The 24,351-nt window shown below is 35.8% G+C and overlaps 2 protein-coding genes across 4 annotated transcripts in view; one reads left to right on the top strand and one right to left on the bottom strand.

Moving 5' to 3' along the window:
* The window catches only part of unkl (unk like zinc finger), a 39,569-nt gene extending 21,565 nt beyond the window's left edge, over window positions 1-18,004 (bottom strand). The window contains exons 1-9 of one of the 2 annotated variants that reach the window (XM_005164231.6): window positions 17,932-18,004; window positions 16,843-17,052; window positions 10,325-10,501; window positions 8,323-8,456; window positions 8,092-8,227; window positions 6,354-6,471; window positions 6,182-6,266; window positions 3,474-3,637; window positions 2,930-3,118 (exon numbers count right to left, since the gene is read on the bottom strand). In XM_005164231.6, the coding sequence (XP_005164288.1) occupies window positions 2,930-3,118; window positions 3,474-3,637; window positions 6,182-6,266; window positions 6,354-6,471; window positions 8,092-8,227; window positions 8,323-8,456; window positions 10,325-10,501; window positions 16,843-17,052; window positions 17,932-17,996 (1,278 nt within the window). In that variant the 5' untranslated portion in view covers window positions 17,997-18,004. The remainder of the gene's footprint in view (window positions 1-2,929; window positions 3,119-3,473; window positions 3,638-6,181; window positions 6,267-6,353; window positions 6,472-8,091; window positions 8,228-8,322; window positions 8,457-10,324; window positions 10,502-16,842; window positions 17,053-17,931) is intronic. The other variant, XM_005164232.6, reaches the window with a different exon arrangement.
* Window positions 18,005-18,682: 678 nt separating this feature from the next.
* h3f3a (H3 histone, family 3A) lies at window positions 18,683-20,432 on the top strand. 2 transcript variants are annotated; one of them, XM_073938190.1, is made up of 4 exons: window positions 18,683-18,723; window positions 19,580-19,720; window positions 19,807-19,960; window positions 20,056-20,432. In XM_073938190.1, the coding sequence occupies exons 2-4, from the start codon at window positions 19,593-19,595 to the stop codon at window positions 20,182-20,184; spliced, it is 411 nt and encodes a 136-aa protein (XP_073794291.1). In that variant the 5' UTR covers window positions 18,683-18,723; window positions 19,580-19,592; the 3' UTR covers window positions 20,185-20,432.
* The last annotated feature ends 3,919 nt before the right edge of the window (window positions 20,433-24,351 follow it).

The raw sequence follows: 24,351 nt of genomic DNA, 5'->3' as shown, positions 1-24,351 counted from the left end.
ATGAGACATAATGTGAGAAAGTGCACCAAAATAAGGTATTCAGACCTTTAACGAAAACACACAGATAGACTAAAATCAGAGTTGCATTTTCATTTGCGTGTACTTCAGTTCTCTCTCGTAGGGATGGGACGCACCTAGCCAATGCCTAAAACAACTAGCACCAATAAAACCCAACTGTTTTGTCGTTTTGCGTTAATTGTGTCTGGACCAAAAAGCTGAATGTAAACACACCAACAAAAATAGCTAACTGATTTAAATGCACATGCTCTGCAAATGTGAAGAACTATGTCTTTTTGGTCCACGTGGTCAGTAGTCGTTTTTCTTGTTTCTCATTCAGGAACCCCAATTTCTGGCATGCCCGGACAAAGTGTAGCGTTTAGTACCATTATCATCACAGTATTGTTCCTAACGCAGGGATTTGCTCATGCAAATGTGGCTGGTAATCTAAAAATCCATATTACGCCCAAAATTAGAGCCGACCTGTTTGTGATCCTTCTTGGCTTGATTTGTTTACTTGCTATGTCACCTCACTACATCACGCTCAATTTGTAGTAACCAATCAGAGCGCGCTCTTCAGCTGATTCTACACACAAAATTGCTCTGATGTTAACTCGATGAGAGCCGAAACAAACTAGCCTGATGGACAGAACAAATAAGCCCAATAGCCGATTGTTGGCTTGGTGTCCTGGCCCTTAAAGAGAGTTCAGCTGGAAATTTTGATTCTGTCTTCATTTATTCATCCTCCACTTGTTCTAAACCTGTTAAAGGTGCTGTATGTAAGTTTTTGACTTTTCTAACATGTTTGCAGATATTTAAGAAACATGCCAAGTGAACATTCTTGTTTATCTGAAAAACATTGCTGAAGTCAGATATTCTGACTTTTCTGAAAAAAGTGGGATCTGTGCTGGAGCGTCTGTCTTTGTTTTGTTTCTTTTAACCTGCCAACTGCCAGTTTAGCCAATTATATTTCAGCATTGTGGGTTGACATGTTGGAAAACCATGCATTTCATTCGTTCATTCAAAAAGGTTCTCAAAGCATGCGTCTGTGACCGAAATTCATCTGGTGGACAGTACCAGAATCCAAAAGGACATGCAGATTCAGAGTTTCACATGGTGTCATCGCTTAGCTAATAATATAAATATTGTGAACATAAACATTAGGTAGGGCGAGGCAGTGGCACAGTAGGTAGTGCTGTCGCCTCACAGCAAGAAGGTCGATGGGTCGCCGGTTCGAACCTCGGCTCAGTTGGTGTTTCCGTGTGGAGTTTGTATGTTCTCCCTGCCTTCGCATGGGTTTCCTCCGGGTGCTCCGGTTTCCTCCACAGACATGCGGTACAGGTGAATTGGGTAAGCTAAATTGTCCGTAGTGTATGAGTGTGTGTGTGAATGTGTGTGTGGATGTTTCCCAGAGATGGGTTGCGGCTGGAAGGGCATCCGCTGCGTAAAAATGTGCTGGATAAGTTGGCAGTTCATTCCGCTGTGGCGACCCCAGATTAATAAAGGGACTAAGCCGACAAGAAAATGAATGAATGAATGAATAAACATTAGGTGAGCAGGTTACATTGTAACCGCATGTCCTAACAACACACTATGTGACGAGATTTGCAGTAATAAGCAATTTCACCACACGAAACATTTAAATACAGTCCTTTAGAAGCACAGAATAGTGCACTTACTGCACTCCAACAACATGGTAAGGTTTATAATCTAATACATACTAAATCCCTTTAACATTATTAAATGTAGATGTATTTAAATGCATTTAGATTTAAATGTATTAAAGTGCTGAATCACTGTAAAGTTTTGGTTTGCATTATTTCACAGTTCTAAAGTTGTGTCAATTTCAAACAGCTTATTTTATTTTTAAGATCTGAGGTGAACTATCTGCTGCTGCTTTCAGTAGTATGGCAATAAACATAATGTGAAATGGCATTCAAACTTACATTCTTAGCATTTAACACTGAATAAAGCATGTAAAGTGTAGCTGTTGTTCAGCTGCAAAAAATAGAAACAGCTTTTAAAATATAAACTTCAGGTCTCAGTTTGGACAAAAACTCCTTTAAATATGATAATATCCCTACCATTGCGTGCTGTTACTTTTATTTAGAACATGATTTTAATCAGCCTTTAGGCTCTAGTTAGGCACACTCCTGTTGCTTCTCAAATTCTCACGCAAGAAAACTCACCTGAAGATTGACTTCATTCATCTATGACACTGTAAGTAACCGTGTTCTGAAATAATACCTCACCGCAAACATAAACAGTGATAATTTTGCTGGCAGAGTGCCTCAATAATTTAACATTTTCTGTGTGGCTTTTAAGGGCGCATTGATTGCATTATCACATACAGTGCTCTAATTGGTTTTTGGACTGATGGTCATCGCAGATGAAGTAACACTGCAGGAAAAACTACTGTGACTGACAGAACTTCGGAGGGGCAAATTTGACCTTAAAGGCCAATAAGTGACTGACGATAAACATGTCAATCCAACTGATCAAGATTTTAGGAGTCTTTTCCCAATTCTGTCTCAGATCGGACCCCAATCATGGCTGAAATTGCAGTGTGAGCCGGCCTTCTGTCACACTAGCAGGAAAAAAAGGCTGCAAAATGCAATCATTTCATCGCTCTATAGCCCTGTAAAGGTGGAAACTATTGTAATTGAATGACTGAAAATGCATCTTAATACCAGGTGGAACCCTTAAAGACTGACGAAAAGACTTCAACAAATGAATACTGAAAACTAAGACAATTGCTTTCAATCTGACAAATAAAAATAAATATAACAAAATAACAGAACCAACAGAAAAAGTGGTGAAATGAAATGACTCGAAGGCAAAGAAATGAAAGTGAAAGCTTGCAGTGTGTGTCATGCCTGCAGTCCTGCAGGAAATCCCTTCAGAAAGGGTCAGAGAAAGCGGTCACGTGTACCTGATCCTCCCGTTCAAAACCCGGCGCTTTGGGATAGTTAGACGTTGGAGAGGAAACACTGGATGTTGTGGACTCTGAACATAAGCTACCATTAGTAAAGCATTTTGGCCTGCCGATGGGTCCAATTGGGGACAAAGAACTGTTGCTCCCTGAGCTTGGTGTTACAGTTGGACTATTAGAGCATGATACCTGAAGGAGAAAAGCACAAGTGAGCTTAAAGACGCGGCCAAATAGGTGAATTTTTGGTTGCTTCATTAAGTAAATCCAATTGCGAAAGGGTTAAGCTCAGAATAATTAGCTAAATTTTTCGAGTACAAAGCTCTGATTTGAATTTGGGATACTTTCCCTTTCCAACACAGACTGCAATAGGCAGAAATGAATGCAAAGCAAATCAAAGTCAACAAAAGGAAACACTGCCGAAATGAAAATAAAAGCAGTAGCTTTAACAACGAAACAATCAACTGCTTCCTAAATCACAGACATTTGTCTTGCACAGATGCAGGGCAGATGTAGGAGAGGTGTGAGAAGAGGAACGCAGACATACGTTTCCGCTCTGGCCGTTGTTGCTAGCGCTGCTGGTGATGGAATTGGTGTTGTTGCTCCACTCACTGACTGGACACTCTGGGTACTGAGAGCCCAGCTTAGACTGAGAACCAGACTGCATTGCTGAGAGCAACGTGCTCATGGTCTCTTCTGTGGAAGGAATTCCTTCAGACAAATAAACACAACCAAAAATATTTAGAATTTAATAATTCACACAGCTAGTTGCACAATGTCAAAATTCAATTTAACAAAACTGAATCCAAATCTTTTGTACTCTTGACGTTAATGGGATCAATCACCCCAAAATGAAAATTCTGTAATCATTTATTCATCCATGAATTGTTCCAAACCAGTTTGAGTTTTATTTGTCCTATTGAACACAAAATAAGATATTGCAAACAATGTTGGAAACAGGTAACCAACAATTTCCCTAGTATTTGTTTTTTCTACTATAGACGTTAATGGCTGCTGGTTTCTGAAGTTTATTAAAATATATATTTTTTGCGTTCAATAGAAAGAAAAAAGTAAGTCAAACAGGTCTGGAAAAAGTGAAGGATAAGTAAATGAGGACAGAATTTACAGTTTTGGTTGAACTTTGGTTGAAGTAAGCCTATTCACTTAAAACTGTTAAGTTGAATTTTTTTAATTATGCTAATTGCACTCACTTTTTTAAAGTCAACTAATCCCTTTTTTACAGTGTCAGACTATTTTAGCACGTCTGTTTTCAAATAATTACTACAATTGTTAAAATAATACATATTTGGTGCTTCATTAAGTCTATAAAATCTACAAGTATAGCCTATATTGAATTTAAAACACAATTTAAGACACAATTGAGTCAGACTGAAAGTAACTAATCTGAAAAGTAACGCTTTAAGTAACTAATCACTTTTCACAGTGTACCTCATTACTTCAACTTAAATGAAGTAAGTTCACAGTCCTTATAAAGACTTATATACTTATATTTAACCCAAATGGTTTGTAGCAACTTATTGTGTTTTACAGCACTCAGTTGGTTTGAGTTCTCTTCGTTCATTGGGTTTTACTGTGCTCAAATTGCTTCATTTACTCAAATGGATTACGTTCACAGTACTCATTGGGGTTAGATTTTTAACTTATTTGATTTGCTGCAATCGGTTTCCTCAAATGGTTTGAGTCACTTTAACTTTTTTGGGTCTTACAGTGTAGAATTTTTGTTCTGTTTTTCGTCCAAATATCTACATTTTCAAAGTGAAAACCAGATTATTTATCTTAATTGTTACTTATTTATTCTGATGGTGAAAACAAAACAATTATTACTTGCACTAATCATTGTTTAAAATTTCAAATGGAAACAAGTTTCTGTAAATGCATACTGTTAGATGACCAAGAAAACTGTCAACTAGAGCTATTCAAATTATCTTGTAAAACAGTATTCATATCACAATATTTATCACAGAAAAACAAACTATTGCACTAGCAGATTTTTTCAATATCGTGCAGCCCTAGTGTTTATCGCTTCATTTCATTTCCAAACAATAGAACTGGTTTTAATGTTTGAGAAAAAGAAATTTGGAAACTTTTTATTCATTGTGTCTGTTCATTTACATGAAAACAAAGTGTGTGCATAGTACGTATTTATGAAGATGCACACATCGTTTTAAAGTGCTGTTCTTTACAAATGTGTGAAGATGGTTCGTGCATAGTATTCCTAGGTGGCTTTAACCTTTAGTGCGCACCCAAGTATGTTGGACATTTCTCATATTTCTGCTTACAGAAATGGACTCATGTTCTTTTGAAAATGTTAATTACATTAGTGGGAAACAGCATCATACTGTGAGCCAAGTCATTCAATCAGAAAGCATAGAAAACTGTGTCAAAAAATATAGCGCCTTCTCTCTGATTAATTCTTCAAGACGTCTGTTTTATTTGAATCAATCTCATAGCCACACATGAATAAAACGGAATTACAGTGCTTCAGGTATTGGACTACAACCAGGGCTCAACAATAAGTACTGCCCTTATGACCAGGAACCCTGTGACTATTTGTCAATTTCGTGCATTTTAAGTTTGTTTTTATAAATCTTTAAATGCTACCTTTTCTGTGATGTCGTAAACACCATATTGCTTTTTGGTTTCTCTCATCTGATTTGATGTTTTAAGCATGCATTTTTTTTCTGTAACCTGGTAACAACCATTATAGTGAAGTGAAGGCAACATGGCGGCAACATCAAATTATGAGGATAAAAGAAATGACTGTTTCTAACGTCTTGGAAGCAGACATTACCGTGGATACAACACAACAAAAAAAATTAAGTGATGTTTTGCACAATTTGCCGTCAATATGATAAGTGATTTTGTTAATTAATTTCGAACTGCAATAAAATACCTGCATATTTTCCATACTGCTCTATTTGTTTGCATAACACATTCAAATTTTGCTCATTAAACATTTATTAACATTTTTTAAATAACTTAAATTCTAGATTCACATTTTCTAGATTATTAAATTCACAAATTCTAGATTATTTTTTGACAGATTATTTAAAATATGTGGCAAAAATAGCTATTAACTTCTCTCTTTTTTTTGGTGGAGCCAGTGAAAATATTGCCAGGGCAAGTACAAATCTGAATCATTGGCCCGATCGCACCAGTAGAAAAAATCCTTAGCACTGAACCCTGACAACACACCAAAATATTGAAACCGATCATCATTGTGAACATGCTTACTTTCCACATGTGCAAAAGCACAGAACGGGCCCCTTGGACAGTATCCGGTTTGCCTCATGTCATTGCATTTAGTTGACTTGTAAATCTTAAAAGAGAGAAGGAAGTTATTGAGATTAAAAAGAAGAAGTCAGTCATTGAAGGAGAGTGTTGTACAGGTGTGTGTGAGCCTGACCTCTGGGTGGAACTGCTGTTCGGTGCGAGAGTGGCAGTACTGGCAGCTGTCTCCACTCTCACATTTGGAGGGTTCGCCCCATTCATCTCCATGCTTCACACTCGGGCAGGGCGTCGATCTGCCATCACATTTAACAGTGAATAAGTTTTGGGTTTTAAAAACTGATAAATCAAAAACATTTGTAAACATTTTTTCCTCATTTAGCCAAAAACTAAAATAGAAAATACATTTTTGACAATTACATTTTGGTAAAAGAGCCCTTTATGCTGCTATGGGTGTCATACTGACGAATGATAATCAAGTTTCTTCAGCCTTAAAATATTCTAGTTACGCTATTTTACTTATCTTGTTGCCTATATATTTTTTGGTCACAATGAAAAATGATGCTACAGTTGCTATGTACTCTATCATGGAGTAAACCCAAAATATCCATGTTAGTACGTAAATAAGGCAGGAGATTTCAATCTTTTAGATGCTACAGAGCCCATCTATGTAGAATTATATAGCTTTTTAAATATAGAAGCTATTAACACTGTGAAAAAAATATTATTTAAACAATTATTTGAACATAATACCTTTATTATGTTAATTTAATGTTATTTCTAACATAATAACATTAAATGAATATTTGGTTCCATTAGATTGTTACGTTTGTTTTAGTTAAACAGACAGTTTAGAAAGAAAAAAGAAACTTGACTCACTATTAACTCAACCTCAAGTAGTTCCAAACCTTTCTTCTGTTGAACAAAAAGAAAAATTTTAAAAGAAAGCTAGAAAACTGTAACCGTTGACTGCCATAGTATTTGTTTTCCTATTATGAAAGTCAATGGTTACAGGTTTTCAGCTTTCTCCATAATATCTTCTTAAGTGTTCAACAGAAAAAAAGAAACTCGAAGGTTTGGATCCATTTGAGGGTGAGTAAATCATAAATTTTGGGGTGACCCTTTAACATAACACAATATTAACAAATTTTAACAATTTTCTTTTTTTTTTTTTTATTTGTGCAGAAAATTAAGCCACTGAAGAAAGTGCTGATTCAATAATGTCAGCATCCTTTAAAAAATTGTTGGTCAGTGAAAAAAGCATGCATATTTTAACAGAAAAAAAAACTGACATCAAATTATTCAAGTTTTTACAAATAATTCAATACAAAAGGTGCACATTACTGCATTACAATCAAATATAAGTACAGGAGCTACAAAAAGAGCAAATAATGTCAAGTAGTGTCACTTCCACCTCAAAATAGACCCTTTTCACATTTCCGAGTTTCTCAGCAGCGGAAGTCTTCATAGTTGGCAAAACTTAGAGCGCAGTGAATGGGAGAGTAGAGCAAGTCCTTTTTTTGCAATCTTATTTGCTTAAATAATAAAAGAAAAACTCTGTGATGATGTCATAAAGACTTTCAGAAAAAGGTAAAAAAAAATTGTGATGATGGCAGCCATAAGAAATAATAACGTCAAATTTACTGTCCAGTCCCATAGACGCTGCATTAGAAACGTCTCGCACAAGCGGTAATTAGTTTTTTGTCATTTGATGATATAGATGATATCATGCAAAGATGATATAATGCATATGTGAATACATATAAATGTTCATACGTTTTAAGAAAAAATCTAAATTTAAATTTTTTTAAGGATTTAACATGCTGATGACTGTAAATGCGTAATAACATGCTTGTGAAAAGAGTCCATATTTTGACTACTGTTTTATTTAAAAATCTATTTCCATTCCTTCTCACCTGTATTTGAACTTTCTGGGATTTCTTCTTCTATCTCTGCTGTTGTGATAGTGGGGACAAGCATAGCCCTGCCTGCATAGACGTGGAGGCTTGGTACACTGATCGGTCTTATAGTTGGCCAAAACGAAATTGGTGTCTACAAAAAAAACAGAGACAAAAGCTGAAGATGAGCGACATTTTATAACCATTGTGGTTTTTATTTTGCATTAGTGTGTACAGATTTAGTTTCACCTTGCCAGCGCGGGTCCTCATTCAGGGTCTTCTCAATCATAGCCTGGCTGGCCAGCACACCCGGCTGCAGGTCAGGAATTCCCTCCCCAGATCCCAACTGGCCATTCTGCAGAGCTTCTTGTGCCTGGATCTCTCTGCATACATGATAATACAAGTCAGATCACTCATTTCAGGAGCACCAATGGCTGTGAACAGTGGATGCAAACTAAAAAAAACACCCAAGACTGGTCTTGATACAACAGCTATTTCCACATACACGTTGCTAGGCAACTGCTGAGATGGCACATTTCTTGTTATTTAATCACTGGTAAGCCACATTTCCAGTACAAACCGTTTGAGGCTATGTTGTGCAAACTGCTCTGCAATGCAAGAGCAATTAAACGTCATTAGTATCACAATAAATAAGATACATCCTTTCAAATTAAGTTAAGTGTCCTCTCATTCGCACTGTCTGCTCTCTTATGAATTGAATTTGCACGCAAATACCAACAATGCTAATCAAGTGAATACCTATTCTGCCTCAAAATCCTTTTGCAACTGAAAGCAGTAATCATAACAAAACAATGTCTAGCGTGAACTGCTGATGTTCGGGCTTTCACTGCATTTACATTATTTGAGGCTTGGGAATCCTGCAGAAATCCCCCGCCAATGAAAAAACAGTGTCACAAGCCAAAGAACTTCCTTTTCTGTCAACTGTCCTTTAGTGCGAGGATTACTTGTTTACACCAAAGCTTGTTCAGACCTAAATGAATATTCAGAGCTGTATTTTAATTTGAATGGCTGTTAAAGACGCAAGATTTGCAATGCATCAGATCACTTTTCCATTGTATTGCAAAACACATTTGTCAACCCATAAGATAGGCACATTTAGTCACATGCTCACAGCCGCTGCTTTTACATAACACTAGAACTGTGGCACATTGAAAACCACACAAATAATTATCAGCGAAATAACTCAGGACTTTCTGGCTTTTTCTGTACTTTTGGTACTGGTATTGGGCTGCACAATATTGGTGAAAAACTGTCATTGCAATATTTTATTTTTATACAATTTCACCAGATGAAATTAATAGTTCTATTTGGAAAGAACATTAGTTTAAATTGATTGAGATGATTTTTTTTTCGGCAGGGGAGTGCATCAGCATCAAATTTATCAAACCAATCACAATCATTAAAAAAAAAAAAAAAAAAAAAAAACAGCAGAGCAAAGACACAAATGAAATAAATAGTGATTTTTGGGAAGTCTAAAAGTACACAAACTGAATAATCAAATGTAAAAACACACTTTAGTCTACATATTTTTTTTATATAAACACAATTAATCTCTCTATAAGATATAAAAAACGATAATTGCTTGTTCCAGAATGCTTTAAACATAAATGCTGTGGCTTTAAATGCTCAAACAGTCATAGGCCTTAAAACATATGCAAATAATAAACTTGTTGGTAACTCTAGGATTGAAATTTTGCAAGGACTCCACAAATCAGGTGTTTTCAACTGTGGCTTCTAGTCATCTATAAACGCAATCTGCAATGAGACTATTGCAGATGCACATATTACAATATCGATGCATGTATATGTACATATATGCGATAATTTTAGTTTGATAAACTTCCTAGCTGTTGCAAAATCTGAATAGATGTTCGAATTCATAAATGCTGCTAAATTTCCTGGATTTTATGTGATGAGCAGGTGTCAGAATACTTTAAATCAAAGTAAATTAGCAGTACTACTAGACTTTAAAGTATGCAAAATTTCATCAGACACTGCAATGTCGTTTTGTCTTGTATTTTCTATGAACAGGTTCACTTAGCATTCACAGTTGAATTCAAAATCATCAGCCCTCCATCAAATATTTTTAAATTTGTTTTCAAATATTTTCCAAGTGATATTTAACAGAGACCAAGGAAATTTTTACTGTATTTCCTATAATATTTTTTTTCTAAACTGACACCCCAATATGCTACTTTGTATGTGGACAAACAGAGCAGAAAAAAGATACCTGATGTCATAAACTGGTGGCCGTAGGTCATGTGGTCCATGAGCGAAAGCGCAGTGGAGGCCATTCTTCACACAATGTCCACGGGCATCTGTCTCATGGATGCAGGTGCCGGTTTTGTAGTAGCGTAAATGATACTTTCGCTCCGTGTCACCGGTGGTCCGGTGTAAATAAGGGCAACTGTAAAAGGAAAAACGGTAACACTGGGTTTAAGAAATGCATTTTTAAATTTGTCACAAACAAATACGACAGTGTATTTTTCTACAATTTTAGGTAACAATGACAAAATAAAGTAACACAAGGCAAAAAACAAATATCTTCAAAACTTGGAAGGCTTTCAAAACATTAAAACAAAAAGATGTGTGTCTACACTGCATATCCCAAAGCCACAAAAGATAATACAGAAAAAAATTGGACAGACAAACTTTTAGATTTTGTGGTTATGCGTTATGTTCAAAAATATGGGAATGCGTTCACCTGCTGTCTGACAACTATTTCTGATAAATCACAAAATGACTAAGCAATAGAGTGAGATGTAAACAGACAAAAAGATGCTTTATTTGGTATGCACAGTCCTCCTCAAAAGTATAACCCTTGGCTTAGCAGACAGAGCAAAAAAAAGCTAAATATATGAGCAATAGTGCTAATAACAACTCACATTTCCATTTCCACAGGCAAAATATGTTTAATCAGAGTAAACAAGTTATGCTTTCGAACATCTGTTGCTGTTTAGATACAAAGTACTGACTGGATAATAAGATTCACTTTCACACATAAAAGACAAAATAAATGCTGCAACTACAAGTAACAACTATATAATTATTACATTTAAAACCCATCAGCAAATAAACTAGAATTTGTATTTATATTTTTTTTCCTTGCTTGTTTTGATCACCTAAACATGTTAAATGTCCCATTTCTTAAAAGAGAACAAAAACTACCAATGTCACTATAAATGCAGGGCGTTCTTAACAGTAAAACAGTCAAACACTTGTGTAATACTTCCCGAATGTTTCGCAAGATATGCTATCAGAGAGTGCTGGCTTATACATAATGAAAGCAAGAATAATGGGTCCATAACATTATGAAATATTAGGTGTATGTTTGGTGTTGTCAGCCCAGCATTAATGGCTATACAATAACTAAATCCATTTTCACATACTGTAACTACAATAGAAATATTGCATATTTTTGATACATGGCAACTGATCATATTAACAGAAACATATTTTAATGTATAATTTGTAGGACAGGATTGAATGCACACAGAAAATGGGGCCGTGCCAAATCACACAGCTCCCTGAGAGCAGATTCATACTGAAAATGCTACATACCCAATAATCTTCTCAAATATAGCAACTGCATCTCGTTCAGGTAGCAACAGTAACTATGGCAACTGCAATGATGTCACCACAGGACGGCAGCTACTGGGTGAATAAACGTGTGATCTATGCCTATACTGCAGCCATGTGACATACATTGATGCAGAGGACACACAGGACTAGTCATGATTGTAACATTTACATTAACACTTCATTTGAATTAGTCAAAACACAAAGTGTGATAAAAGAGAGAGGAAATAAATAATAATCCACCTTAAATTCAAGTGTAAGTACTAGTAAGGATCAAAACATTTTATTATGTTAGGTCTATTTGTTTACATGTAATGGCAGACAACCACTAAAAGATCAAAATATCTTTAAAAAATGATACTTAAAAGGGAAGAATATACTAATGGCGGCTTGCAAAAAATTTATACATGTATTTTTATGTTATAGTAGAAAACACTTTAATGACCAGAATGCACTTATAAATCTACAGCTTAGAAAGAAAGAAAGAAAGAAAGAAAGAAAGAAAGAAAGAAAGAAAGAAAGAAAGAAAGAAAAAGAAAGAAAGAAAGAAAAAGAAAGAAAGAAAGAAAAAGAAAGAAAAGATGCAGAACTAAATCCAATATCCAAAATAAATGTACTTTTTGCTCTTAAAAGGTAATTATACTATATAAAAGTTAAATAACGTATAGATGAACATGAATTATTAATTTGTAGTCATTATCTGGGCGAGTCTTTTATTTAGAGACAGGTCAATAAATGATAATAATAATAATAATAATAATATATGAAGAAACATTAGCATTAACAACAGCATTAAAATAAAATGTATCCAATTCATCATGCATTACCATGTATTGTACATAATTGCCACAACCAATAATATCCCCTAATAACAAATCAAATGAAAATGAATTGCCATATAAATACAGAATATTAACAGGTGGTGTCTCATATTTTGGACAAACCCATAATGTTATTATAGGTGAGAAATTCCATACAAATGTCAACCATGCCGTTTTCACCAAAATAGCGAAGCCGATTCTACATATTTTGTATGAGCAAGTATTTTATAGTACTTCAAAATTATTCAAAAATATCTTTTAATGTTTTCAAACTATGGTTGGGCCGATAAACAATATTATATGGAATCGCAATAAAATTTATGTCAATTACAAAGTACTGACTGGTTAATAAGATTCAATTTCACACATGAAAGCTAAAATAAGTGCTGCAACTACAAGTAACTACTATATCATTATTACATTTAAAATGCATCAGCAAATATCTTACTAGAGTATTGATTTATATATTGTATACATTTTTGAATCACAATAAATTTTTTTGTCAATAACACTGATAAGCTATGGACTTTTTACTCTATATTGATACAAAAGCCAATCGCACTGCATAAATGTGCAATGGGTATCTAAAAGTGTGTTGATATTGGAAATGTAATACATTTTCGGTCACCGAAGATTTATCGGCCAAAAATGTTATTGGACCCATTAATTTTTGTGGCTTCAGTGATGCTCTTTTAACTCCTGAAGCATTAACAACTTATATCGAAATATATGTAGTTATCGTTCAATATGTAAAATAATTATCGAGATCTGGGTTGCAGCTGGATCCTCTGCGTAAAACATGCTGGATAAGTTGGCGGTTCATTCCGCGGTTCATTCCGTGACCCCTGATTAATAAAGGGACTAAGCTGAAGGAAAATAAATGAATGAATGAATGAATGAATGAATGATCGAGATTTCAAACTATCATATTTGACTTGCCAAAGTCATACAAGTGGCTTGTGTTTCACATCTATAACAAAGCTTTTACCTCATAAATGCAAAAAATGTCAAATCAAATCAAATCAAATCAATCACTTTTGTTCTATAGTAAACAGACTTATCTTTTTGATTAGTGTTGTTTCTTTTGGTTTGTGCAGTTTAATTCACAGAATTTCTACAAAGTATGTTGTATACTGTAAACTTGAATACTTTTTGGTCACATCCATAACCCATGTTTATTTTCCTCAATTAAACTACAAAAAAAGTTTACAGATTGATTTTTTCCTGATGCCATAACTCTGTGGTTAGTTGTTTTAGAAAATATTAACAGATGTTTCAATATAATGTTAACATATAGCTACTGTGTGAATTTATGTTTTGAATTTTCACTGCAAATGTCACATCCATAATGCTGGAATTGCTCAGACACCTCCTGACATGACACTCAGGCAACATTTCCAAAATCTTGCCGTTATTTATGACTTTAGGGAAAAACGAAAGAAAAAAAACTTGGCAAGAATCTGCATATGACACCTGACTAGCAGTCACGTGGACACAACAATAATTATATGATCCATTTATAGAGCCTTTGAACTCTTCTGTTACACCACTACAGCAAAGTGTAAACCTAGTTTCAATGAGCAAAGAACTCTAATCACAAAACCAATGGCATATACCATCAAAACAGCCTATATTATTTAGGTCTTGCTTTATTTTGAGGTACAATTATCGCAATTAACAAACTATTAACTATGACTTTTAATTCCATAAACGTCTAATTTGCTGTGTATTTAATAGTTATTAATGTAGTAGTTATGTTTCAGCGTCAATATGGCCATCTTATTATTTGCAATAGTCACTAGGCATGGACCGATATAAGATTCTGACAGTGTGATAGGCTTGAATAAAAATATGACGGTTTCACATAATTGTGTTTACTGCTCTAAAATATATTCTTTTTAAATGTCTGGGTATAAAAACTGAAACTTTTTCCCCCTTTGAACACAATATATTTTATTTTGAGAAACACTTAAAATATTTTGCACCAGCAAACACATCAGGCTAAATAATTCAGATGAATCGTTAATTCTGTTGCATTTATAAGTTTCAAAAACACAGATTTCTTTACAATTTAAAACAACATCTTTAGATATCTCTTCTGCTGGAGATACTTTTCTCAAAAAAAGAAATAAAATAAATAAATAAATGTAAAAAAAAAAAAAGAATAAAAAAATCTTACATTTACGGTAGGAATGGTATAACAGAAAATGTGGCGGCTTTAAAATCTTGACTTTTCCAAACCACTGTACAGCTTGAAAACAGTTATCGTCCCATTGCCTAATAGTCACATCGCAGGATCTGCAATGTTGAGTCTGTATTATAGTTGGTAGTTTGACTGTGCTTTTGAGGCCTGTGACTGTATAATGATTTTAAAAGCATTCAGGCACAAGAAATTGTATCGTCGTGAGTAACTTTAAAAATGAACAAATGCATTGAATTAGTTGGATTTTTATTATTCAATTACTGACTCTAAATACTGTTAAACGGAAAATGGTAAGAGACGTTTGTTTCAATTGTAACGCTTTTTTATTGTTTTTTATCAATGCTTGTAGAATCATCCCAATCTGTCTAAAATTGTAAATTTTAATCAATTGATGGGAATGATCAGTTAAACTTGCATAACAAAACTATTTGAAGTCTGGGTTCAATTGAGCTGAAGACAAGGACAATGCCAGGATTTGTACATTTGTAAAGTGTTTTTAATAAAGAACAAAAACCTGTGAACCAAAAAAATTACATATTTCTTTACAGAACAACCAACCATCAGTCCATTTAAAAAAAAATTTGTAACAAAATACTTTTTCTTCACTGTATTTATGTTCACAGACAGATAATATATGTTTTTGGTTGAATGTCCCATACATCATATCGCAATATACATTGCAAGATAACAAAATATCACAATGCTAGATTTTTACAATATCATGCAGCCCTATTTCAGATATCTGATTGGATTAGAAAAGTAGAATAAGATCATGCTAAATATGTCCTTAATATACAAGTATTGAGTAGGCCCCCACACAGAATCTGAGCGTGCAGAATTCAGCAGACTTTTAGCCCATTATTGATTCTGTTCATTTACTTGTGCAAATGTGTGTAAATTTATATTTATTCAGTTTTTAAATTCATTTCAGTATAATTATTGACTACTATGAACATATTCATGATTTATTTACAACACAGTTCGTAAAGTAATATTTTCTGTCTTTTAGTAGATATATTATATAAAAGACGTGGTTTGTTTACCAAATAAAGTGGCTCTAATAGGACCTGCATTGTAAACATAAAATAAAAGTTAAAAAGGTATTATTTTTTACTTAATATATTACGTTTTTAGCTATGATACTCCCAAAATCATTCTGCACAAATCCACAGATTTTTAACAAAATTATTCGCAAAAAAATGTCCACAGATTCTGTCTGGCCCTAATAATTAGCCTCTAGTTAATACTTAAACTAAGGAGTTAGCATTATTTATATATAGCAAACAACATAACTTGAGCCCAATGTTTTTAACAACTTAACTGAGATAAAACCCCATATCAGGAGTAAACTGAAGTAATTCAGAGGCTGCATGAACGTTTTTATATTCAAAAAGGGAGACTGCGAATATTCTAACAACTTTTGGCGTGCTTGGTAAACACATGAGTTTTTAAGAAGCGAGGGAATTGTAAACAGTGTAACAGCAAAGAGCCAATCAAAAATAGAGTACGTGCACAGGATAGCCAATCAAAAGGCAGAAAACGGGGGGCGTGTCTTTGGGCTCCTAAAGAGCAAAACACAAGGAAAGCAACAAACACCACCCCCACTGTCACCATCATCACCATCATCATCATCATCATCATCATCAGCCTGACCTTCATTTCCAAACTGAAGTTACACATTTCTGTTAGACAGATTAGACTAGGAACCGAGAGACGATACAGCAGTTAAAAGTGGAAGTGAAACTCGAGATAAAAACACACACAAAGGGCGAAAGACAACTTGCTCTACAAGGGAAAGTGATATCCATTAGTCAATCTCAGACATACACGGGGAGTAAAACATTAACGTAAAGTAAACACCATAGTGAGTTTACAAGGCAATCATCTGCTACATATTTCACAAAGAGGGTGTGTGCTGCTCAAAAAAGACGAGTCAAAACATTTCTACATGCTCGTGGTTACTGAAAAGTCTCAATGTCTCGTGTCAAATGTGTTTATAATAGTCTGATCTTACAGAAACCACAATGATAAAAACACCGTCTTCTTCTCAAGCACGTTGTCGACCAAAACAGAAGCACGTCCACAGCGCGCGTTGGCGCGTAAAGGTGACCATTGTGTGTAAAAATGATATATAAAGCAACTTACTCGTCTCCGTCGGGACATATCCCTGTTGTTTCATCATACTTCGTGCAATACACATCTGGGCTGTAATTAAAAGTCCCGTCTCTTCTCCGTATGGGTCTCCGTCTTCGCTGGTTTAGAAAATGCCAGTGGAAACATGTAAAGGGTCTATGCTGTGTGCATTTGTGCTGCAAAAACAGTGGGCACTGCTCGGTCCTGAACTCCTTCAAATATCTAGAATTCAGACAGAAAAGGCACGGTCAAACGCTTTATAATCAATCACATCCGCGCCAAACACCACTACGGACCGATGTAAACAAATCAGAATGGACAGAATGGGACGCAGGAATGTCAAACTACGTTCAAAGTTTGTGGCTGTATTCACTGCGTAGTTTCTTACACGCTGCCATTCCACAACAAAACTAGCCCCAGATAAACATTCCGCGACGCGTTCAGAAGCTAGAAACATACAATGATCGTTTTATGTGTTTGTGAACATCTACACAGGAACAAATTGTGTTTCGTAGTGTTAAAATTCCACCGTGAGCCATTTATCGAGGCTCTCCAGCATAACATTAGAAGCTTACGCCAAGTACTCCGCGATTAGCGTTCGGAGTTACGTTAAATCTTCGACGTACGTTCCATTCAAACCAATGGTGCGTACGCCGCGAAAAGAACGTAGAGCAAGAAACACGGGCCGAGGAAGGAGGCGGATGCAGCTAACAAACCAGCCTGCTAGCTACATCTAGCGAGCGTCTCAACTCGCTCGCTTTACTGCTGTGCAGTGTACATGTCTTCGAGCTCTCACACAAGCAGACATTGGCCAAATAAGCAAAGAGCACTTTCTTAAGTTTTACAATGCACATAGCGCGCGCAAAGCATTAAAACGGAAAATAAGTCCGCGTTTAGCGGAGATGAGATTGTTGATTTGATCAACATTGAGATTTGAGAGCCGCGTGCATTCGGAAGAATTTACAAAAGGAAAAGCACCATTTTAAAACGCACAGAGGGAGAGGAAACAGCACGCCTTACGATTATAAACCCGACAGGCGACTGTCGAATAGTCATCGCGTTGCGCAGAAATGTAATTTAGTCCGTTTAATGTTTACTTACGTATAGTGGGTTGGTTTCTCGGTTTGAGGAGAAGCGCTCGCCGCCGTTTTCGAAACCGACGGCATTTTCAGTCAAAACAATAATAGCGCGTGCGCGGGGACCCTCTCGTCTACTCATGCTCTCGCGCGCCGCTGCAAGGCCAATATGAGCAACTGGCGGGACAAACAAATAAAAGACAATGGCCATGCTGCATAGCACCACTGCTGTAACACGATTCCTCATCCTCACACAATAACCACACGCTTATTTGCTTGCAGTTACACGACGTTCGAACAAGCATAGGAAAAACACAATAAAACAAAAAAAGTATTTGCGTATCTGTAATTAATGTACGCTTTTTAATTTCCCCGAATCATTTTAAATTTATTTGAGTGTCGTGTAGTTTAATGTAGCGGCTGTGTTTATAGTTCTTTTTATTTCCTTACGTTTTGAATTTTAATGTGAACATATAACGTAATGTGTATTAAACATCTGCCAAGAATTGTGAATTTCGAAATAATTTTTCGAAAAGAATTTCAGTGGTAATAATTATTACACTTATTTTTTCAGGGCATATGAAATATTCAAAGTTGTATTTTATACAATAAAGCTAAATTGCACTATTCTGAAAGGTAAACAATGCAGATGAAGCGAAACATCAGAGGGGGAGCTGTGTTGCGTTGCACCAATGAGAAACAGAAACGTCACACGTGGGCGTATCTAAGGGACAAGCCTCAGAAATATATAAATAGAAGCCCAGCCCTCATATTTCAAATACAAGATCCGCCGAGTAGAAGATCGTGGTACAAAGAGGTTTGTGTAAGTAAGCTGTATTTTATTTTGGTAGAAATTATGGTAAAAGACAGTAATAGTAGTACTTACAGGAAAGCTAACTTTCAACTAATCTTCGAGTTATTTGCAGAGCTGGTCGGATTTTTGGGTTCTCGTGCTTAATGACAGATATTTTTCTGGCTAATTTATTATTAGCTTAGATTAATGTTGTGGATATCTCAGTAATACTTAATTGAATAATGTATGGAATTTTTATTATCACGTGTATGGCTTTTTGTCCTCGTAGCCTTGTATCGCATGTGGTATGTGGTAATTATGTGCTGCTTTATCAATCTACGTTTTTGCCCGCCATTTTGGACAATGGTTTGTTCAGCTTGTTCTTGACGGGGTCGAGTTGCCGGTTGTTGCATTGTTGCTGCATTCAAATAACTCTCCCTTGTGCCTCTGCGCATTTTCCCGCCGTTTCTAAGTCAGCTAATCTTTGCTATTCCCTTTGAAAGTGTGCTTGGTGTTGTGTTGAGGTTTGAGAGGGAAACTGTTTCTCTGCTGCAGATGGAGGCTGATGCCGGAGAGGTTGACCGAATATAACCGCTCGTGTTTTGGCGCAAATCTATTTCAGTAGCGTTTGTTTTATTTTAGGACACGTGCATGAAGTTTAGCTGATGTATAATAATTTCAACCTTTTATTACTGGTTTCAATTTACTTTGCACAATATTAGAATATGGTAATTTGTATGATTTATGTAGCTGCATCTTAGCGGAAGTGGTGCAAGCAGTCTGTAATACCCGGATGATGCCGCCATTTTAAGTCCACTGCTGTTTTTCTTTTTTAACCTCAAATGAATGCATTTATAACATTTTTGTGTTTTTCACCTAGAAATTGAAAAACAATGGCCCGTACTAAGCAGACCGCGCGTAAATCCACTGGAGGAAAGGCGCCAAGAAAACAGCTGGCAACTAAAGCCGCCAGGAAAAGCGCGCCCTCTACTGGAGGAGTGAAGAAGCCTCACAGATACAGGTGAGCGAATGAGACGCGCTGAGTGACATTAACAGACACAAAGATGTCTATCTTCTGTTTTACACGTTTAAATTTTTACATTTCAGGCCCGGAACTGTTGCTCTGAGAGAAATTCGTCGTTATCAGAAGTCAACAGAGTTGCTCATCCGCAAGTTGCCGTTTCAGCGTCTGGTCAGAGAAATCGCACAGGATTTCAAAACTGACCTGAGGTTCCAGAGTGCTGCTATTGGCGCTCTTCAGGTGAGATTATATTGTAATGAATATAAATATAACTTTATAGGAATGTATATAGGAGGTTAAATACGATTAATGTCTTATTTATTTTATTTCAACAGGAAGCAAGTGAGGCCTACCTTGTCGGTCTATTTGAGGACACCAACTTGTGCGCCATTCATGCCAAGAGAGTAACAATCATGCCCAAGGATATCCAGCTTGCAAGGCGAATCAGAGGAGAGAGGGCTTAATTTTTACTTTTTTTATTTCAACTTTTAAAGAGAAACACTCATAAGTAAAAGCAATGGATTTGTACATTGGAGTCATTTTGTAAAGCATTCCTTACAGACTCAGGTTTTTAAAGTGAGTGTGTCTAGATTTACATTTGTAGTGCTCATTGTAAGGCAGCTTTAGTTGCATGCTTAGTATTTATCTCTTCCTTTTTCTTTTCTTTTTCCATCGATCATTGGGTTGTAAATAAAATTTACTCTACCTCAAATCAATGCTTGTTTGTTGGGTTATTATTTAGGCATTGGTTTTAGTTGTACAGCTTAATTTAAAAATGACAAAGATTGAGTTTTTTTGTTTACCATAAATGGAGAGATAAAGGTTTGTAATTGAGTAAATTGGTGTTGTGGCCTGCATGTTGTTCATCATTCTTACACACTTTTACTCACAGCATATTGTTTAGTCTGCTGATTTGTTTGAGTTTAGAAACTGTTTACCTAGATGCATTTAGCCATTTTAATTTAATCAATTTTTAAAAGTTGGAGGCATTTTCTAAGTTACTCAGAGGTAAACATGTAAAGCCAAGCAGCTTGATGCCCTTACCCAGTACAAACCACGTCAAATATAAATAAAATATATATATATATTTTTATTATTTATTTATTTTTTTGTCGTTTTACACTACAAAATATGGTCATGAAAAAGTTGGAATTTTTGACATTACGTTTTCCAGACATGGCCTGTGGGGAGAAGTCATGGAATTTTAATAGCAAAAATTTGTATGAGCCCTGTATGTTGATGCATGACTTTAAACTTATTTGACTTAAACTTATAGCATGGCTAATAATCTCTCAACACTGACTGGTATTTAGCAAAACGCTTGTTTAGGATTGTTGATAAATTTAATATTTAGTTTGTGTTGTGGATGGCAAGCTACCACCTCACTAGAACTGAGCTAATCACACTGAACTGAACTTAAACATTAAAAACTGAACTACACTGCTCCAGTTACTATGACCATTTATGTGAAGCTGCTTTGACACAATCTACATTGTAAAAGCGCTATACAAATAATATAAAATACAAAAGCTGAATTGAATTGTATAGATTGCTAGAAATTAATTTAGTTTCTAATTCAGAATTCAAGAGACAGAAAACATGATGCCACACTGATCATTTCCTTTTAAAGGAATTCTCTCTCTCTCTCAATCTTTATATATATATATATATATATATAAATATATATATATATATAAAACCAAAGTTTAGTTTTGGCCCCTGGAAATTGGGGAAATTTTCACCACAATATATTGTGCATTTGCTAAGAAAAGTTGCAAAATGGAGGATAGACCTATTTAAAAAATGCTTCACTATTTCACTTGAAGAATCTATATAGGAATGTAAATAATTTCTTTTATACAATAAAAAAATAACAAAGAAAATCACCTTCAACCTCTTGCTTTTATGCATGTACATTATTTACGCCCCATTCAGTGCCAGTTATATGCACAAACATCAGCACATGAATATATAAAAAATATTTAGAGAAATAGAAACATGTAAATATTAACTTCCAGTGTTTTCTTTTCCTACTATTTAAGTCTATAGTTAACGGTTTCCAGCTTTCTTCAAAATATCTCTTTTTGTTTAATAGAAGAAGAAAACATGTAAAGATCTGCAACTGCTTAAGAAATTGTATACTGCGAAAATTATAATAAAAAATGGTGAACTATCCCTTTAATTCCCTTATGAAAATGAACCATGATTTTATTATAATAAATGAATAGAATAATTTCTTAGTATTTGTAACCTGAGAGGAATCCGGTGTTACTCGTTTTTTTTTTTTTTTTGCCTATACCACAGGCTATTATGCTGCTTTTTAGGCTGAATTGGTTTTGTTATAGTAATAATCTATTATTATAACTACACACACTGTTTAATTTTAGTTATTTAAGCTGGTTATGAATCGGATGTCTCTAGTATAAACAATTAACTGACAAATTTGGCGCCCTCTCGTGGTCCATAGAGACGTTGCATTTGTCAGATTTATAAATGATAATAATCTTTTGATTTAGTAACCCGAGTACTTAAGGTATAGGGCGTTTAAAGCCTAAAACAGACTTAAACACTCTTGTGCAACGCCATCATTTATCAATCTTGTTGTTACCTAACTCACCATGGTTTTCCCTTTTTTCACAGGAAAGATTTTAATATGTAAATGTAATTGTGAATCAGATTTTTTATTCAAACCCATATTACCTAAGCACATGCATTAATTCTCACTACCTTAATTACTTTGGACAAAAGACAGCCAACCTTTGGTGTTGAATGCTGTAAGTCTTGTGTTTTATAACCTTTCAGCTGGTCTTTATCTTCCCAACCACAAATAGTATAAAGTATCATTTTAATGGACTGATTTGATTAAGAAGAACTCTTTATTTGCTCAAATTTATTACAAAGTATATTTGTGGTTTGCAATGTTTGTTTTATGTGTGTGGATGCAGACAGTAAGCATGCTAACGCCGAAAACTATGAGACAGCAAGAGTTCCGATAAATAGATTCATTAAACCGCATCAAAAGAGAGAGCTCAGAGACCAACAGGACAGACATACGCAATGACGTCAGACTCCTCAACCCCGAGCCCCGTTTCAGTCCCAGCTGAAGACACACACTCTTCTCACAGGCTCTGTCTCAACCTTTTTCCTCACCCTTTGGACTTTATCGTTCTCGGAGTCATCCCATGTCTATTTATTTGTATTTATACAGATACAAAATTATCATGTCTCACTGGCTCTTTCCCGAGGGATCTACTGTGGGGGTCTGTTGCTCAGCTCCACTTTTTCATTCATCTCACTTTCCTGTGTCTTTTTGATGCTCACATCCTAACGCTGTTCTCAACATAGATCCTTTAGTTTTTATTAGAGACAAACAAACTTACTCAGACCCTGTCTGTTAGAGCTTCTCTTTGTTTCTTGCTTTAAGGCAGTTCTATGGGTAAGCATAATGCCCATTGATTAGTTCAGCCCTGCACACACCTGTCAAAATATCCCATGGTTAAATATGTGCTAGCTAGACAATAGCGCTGGCTCCAAACTAATCACTGGTTCATGCAGGTAAAACAAGGGGTACATGACAGCAAGACAAGTTTTAAAAATGGCAAGACTCTTGGATCATACAACAGAATTCTCTGGGATGATGAAACAAAGTTTGGACTGCTTGCCTGGAAAAAAACAAGCACCACTGATCACCAGACCAATACCAAACAGTCAAACATGGTGGTCCAGCGCTGTGGTTATGTATTCCAGAAGCAGAAACCAGCAGACCTCTGTAGTGTGTTTGAAGGGAAAGATGAATATAGCCACGCAAAGAAGTAACCTTGATGAAAATCTGCTCCTGGACCTTAGTCTGGAGCAACAGTTCATCTTTCAACAGCACAAAGACCGTAAGCAAGAGCCAAGATAATAAAGAAGTGTCCACGGTACAGCCTCTGTGAATGTCCCTAAGTGCGTACTCGCACTATGTACAGTTGCCTTGAACCGGGCCAAAGCACGCTTGTACCCTCTCCCGAAGGCCCGCACTCACGATTACATTCGGGCCTGGGCACGGATACGTCATCGATGCTGCACTGTTCAGTAAGCGCTCTCGCTCAGCACTGTGGAGATTTCTTTAATTATGTTGTCTAAGTCGTTTGATACACAGTGACACACAGTCAAATATTTTGCTGAACAGATCAGCCACTTTTGAAGCTCATAAACAACCATAGAGTACTCGTGCTGCAGGAATTAGGAGGTTTGCTGAAGGTACACAGCTGTCATGCAGTGAGGGGTTTGCCTCTTTAAAAACGGCGTCAGTTTGCGTTCACTGAACAGTAAGATTGACTAATAAATCCATTTCGAGCTTAGGCGCGTTTTGCACTCACACTGCAAGCGTACTGCGCCAGAGTGAACTGCCCGATTTAGAGCACTCACACTTCTCAAACAATCCGGGAAACGGACCTGGGCACGGTTCGGATAGTATAGTGTGAGTAGGCCCTAAATGGCCCAGCCAAAGTTCAGACCTAAACCCAATTGAACCTCCGTAGATAGATCTGAAAATGGCTATTCAGTGACACTCCTCTTCCAACCTGATGTTTTAGAGGTACTGCAAAGAGAAATGATAGAAACTGGCCAAAAACAGCTCCACCAAACTT

This window comes from Danio rerio, chromosome 3, assembly GCF_049306965.1.
Source record: "Danio rerio strain Tuebingen ecotype United States chromosome 3, GRCz12tu, whole genome shotgun sequence".
Classification (NCBI taxonomy): Eukaryota; Metazoa; Chordata; class Actinopteri; order Cypriniformes; family Danionidae; genus Danio; species Danio rerio.
Note: the sequence above shows the minus strand (reverse complement) of the source record. Positions and strands in the feature narration are given on the sequence as shown.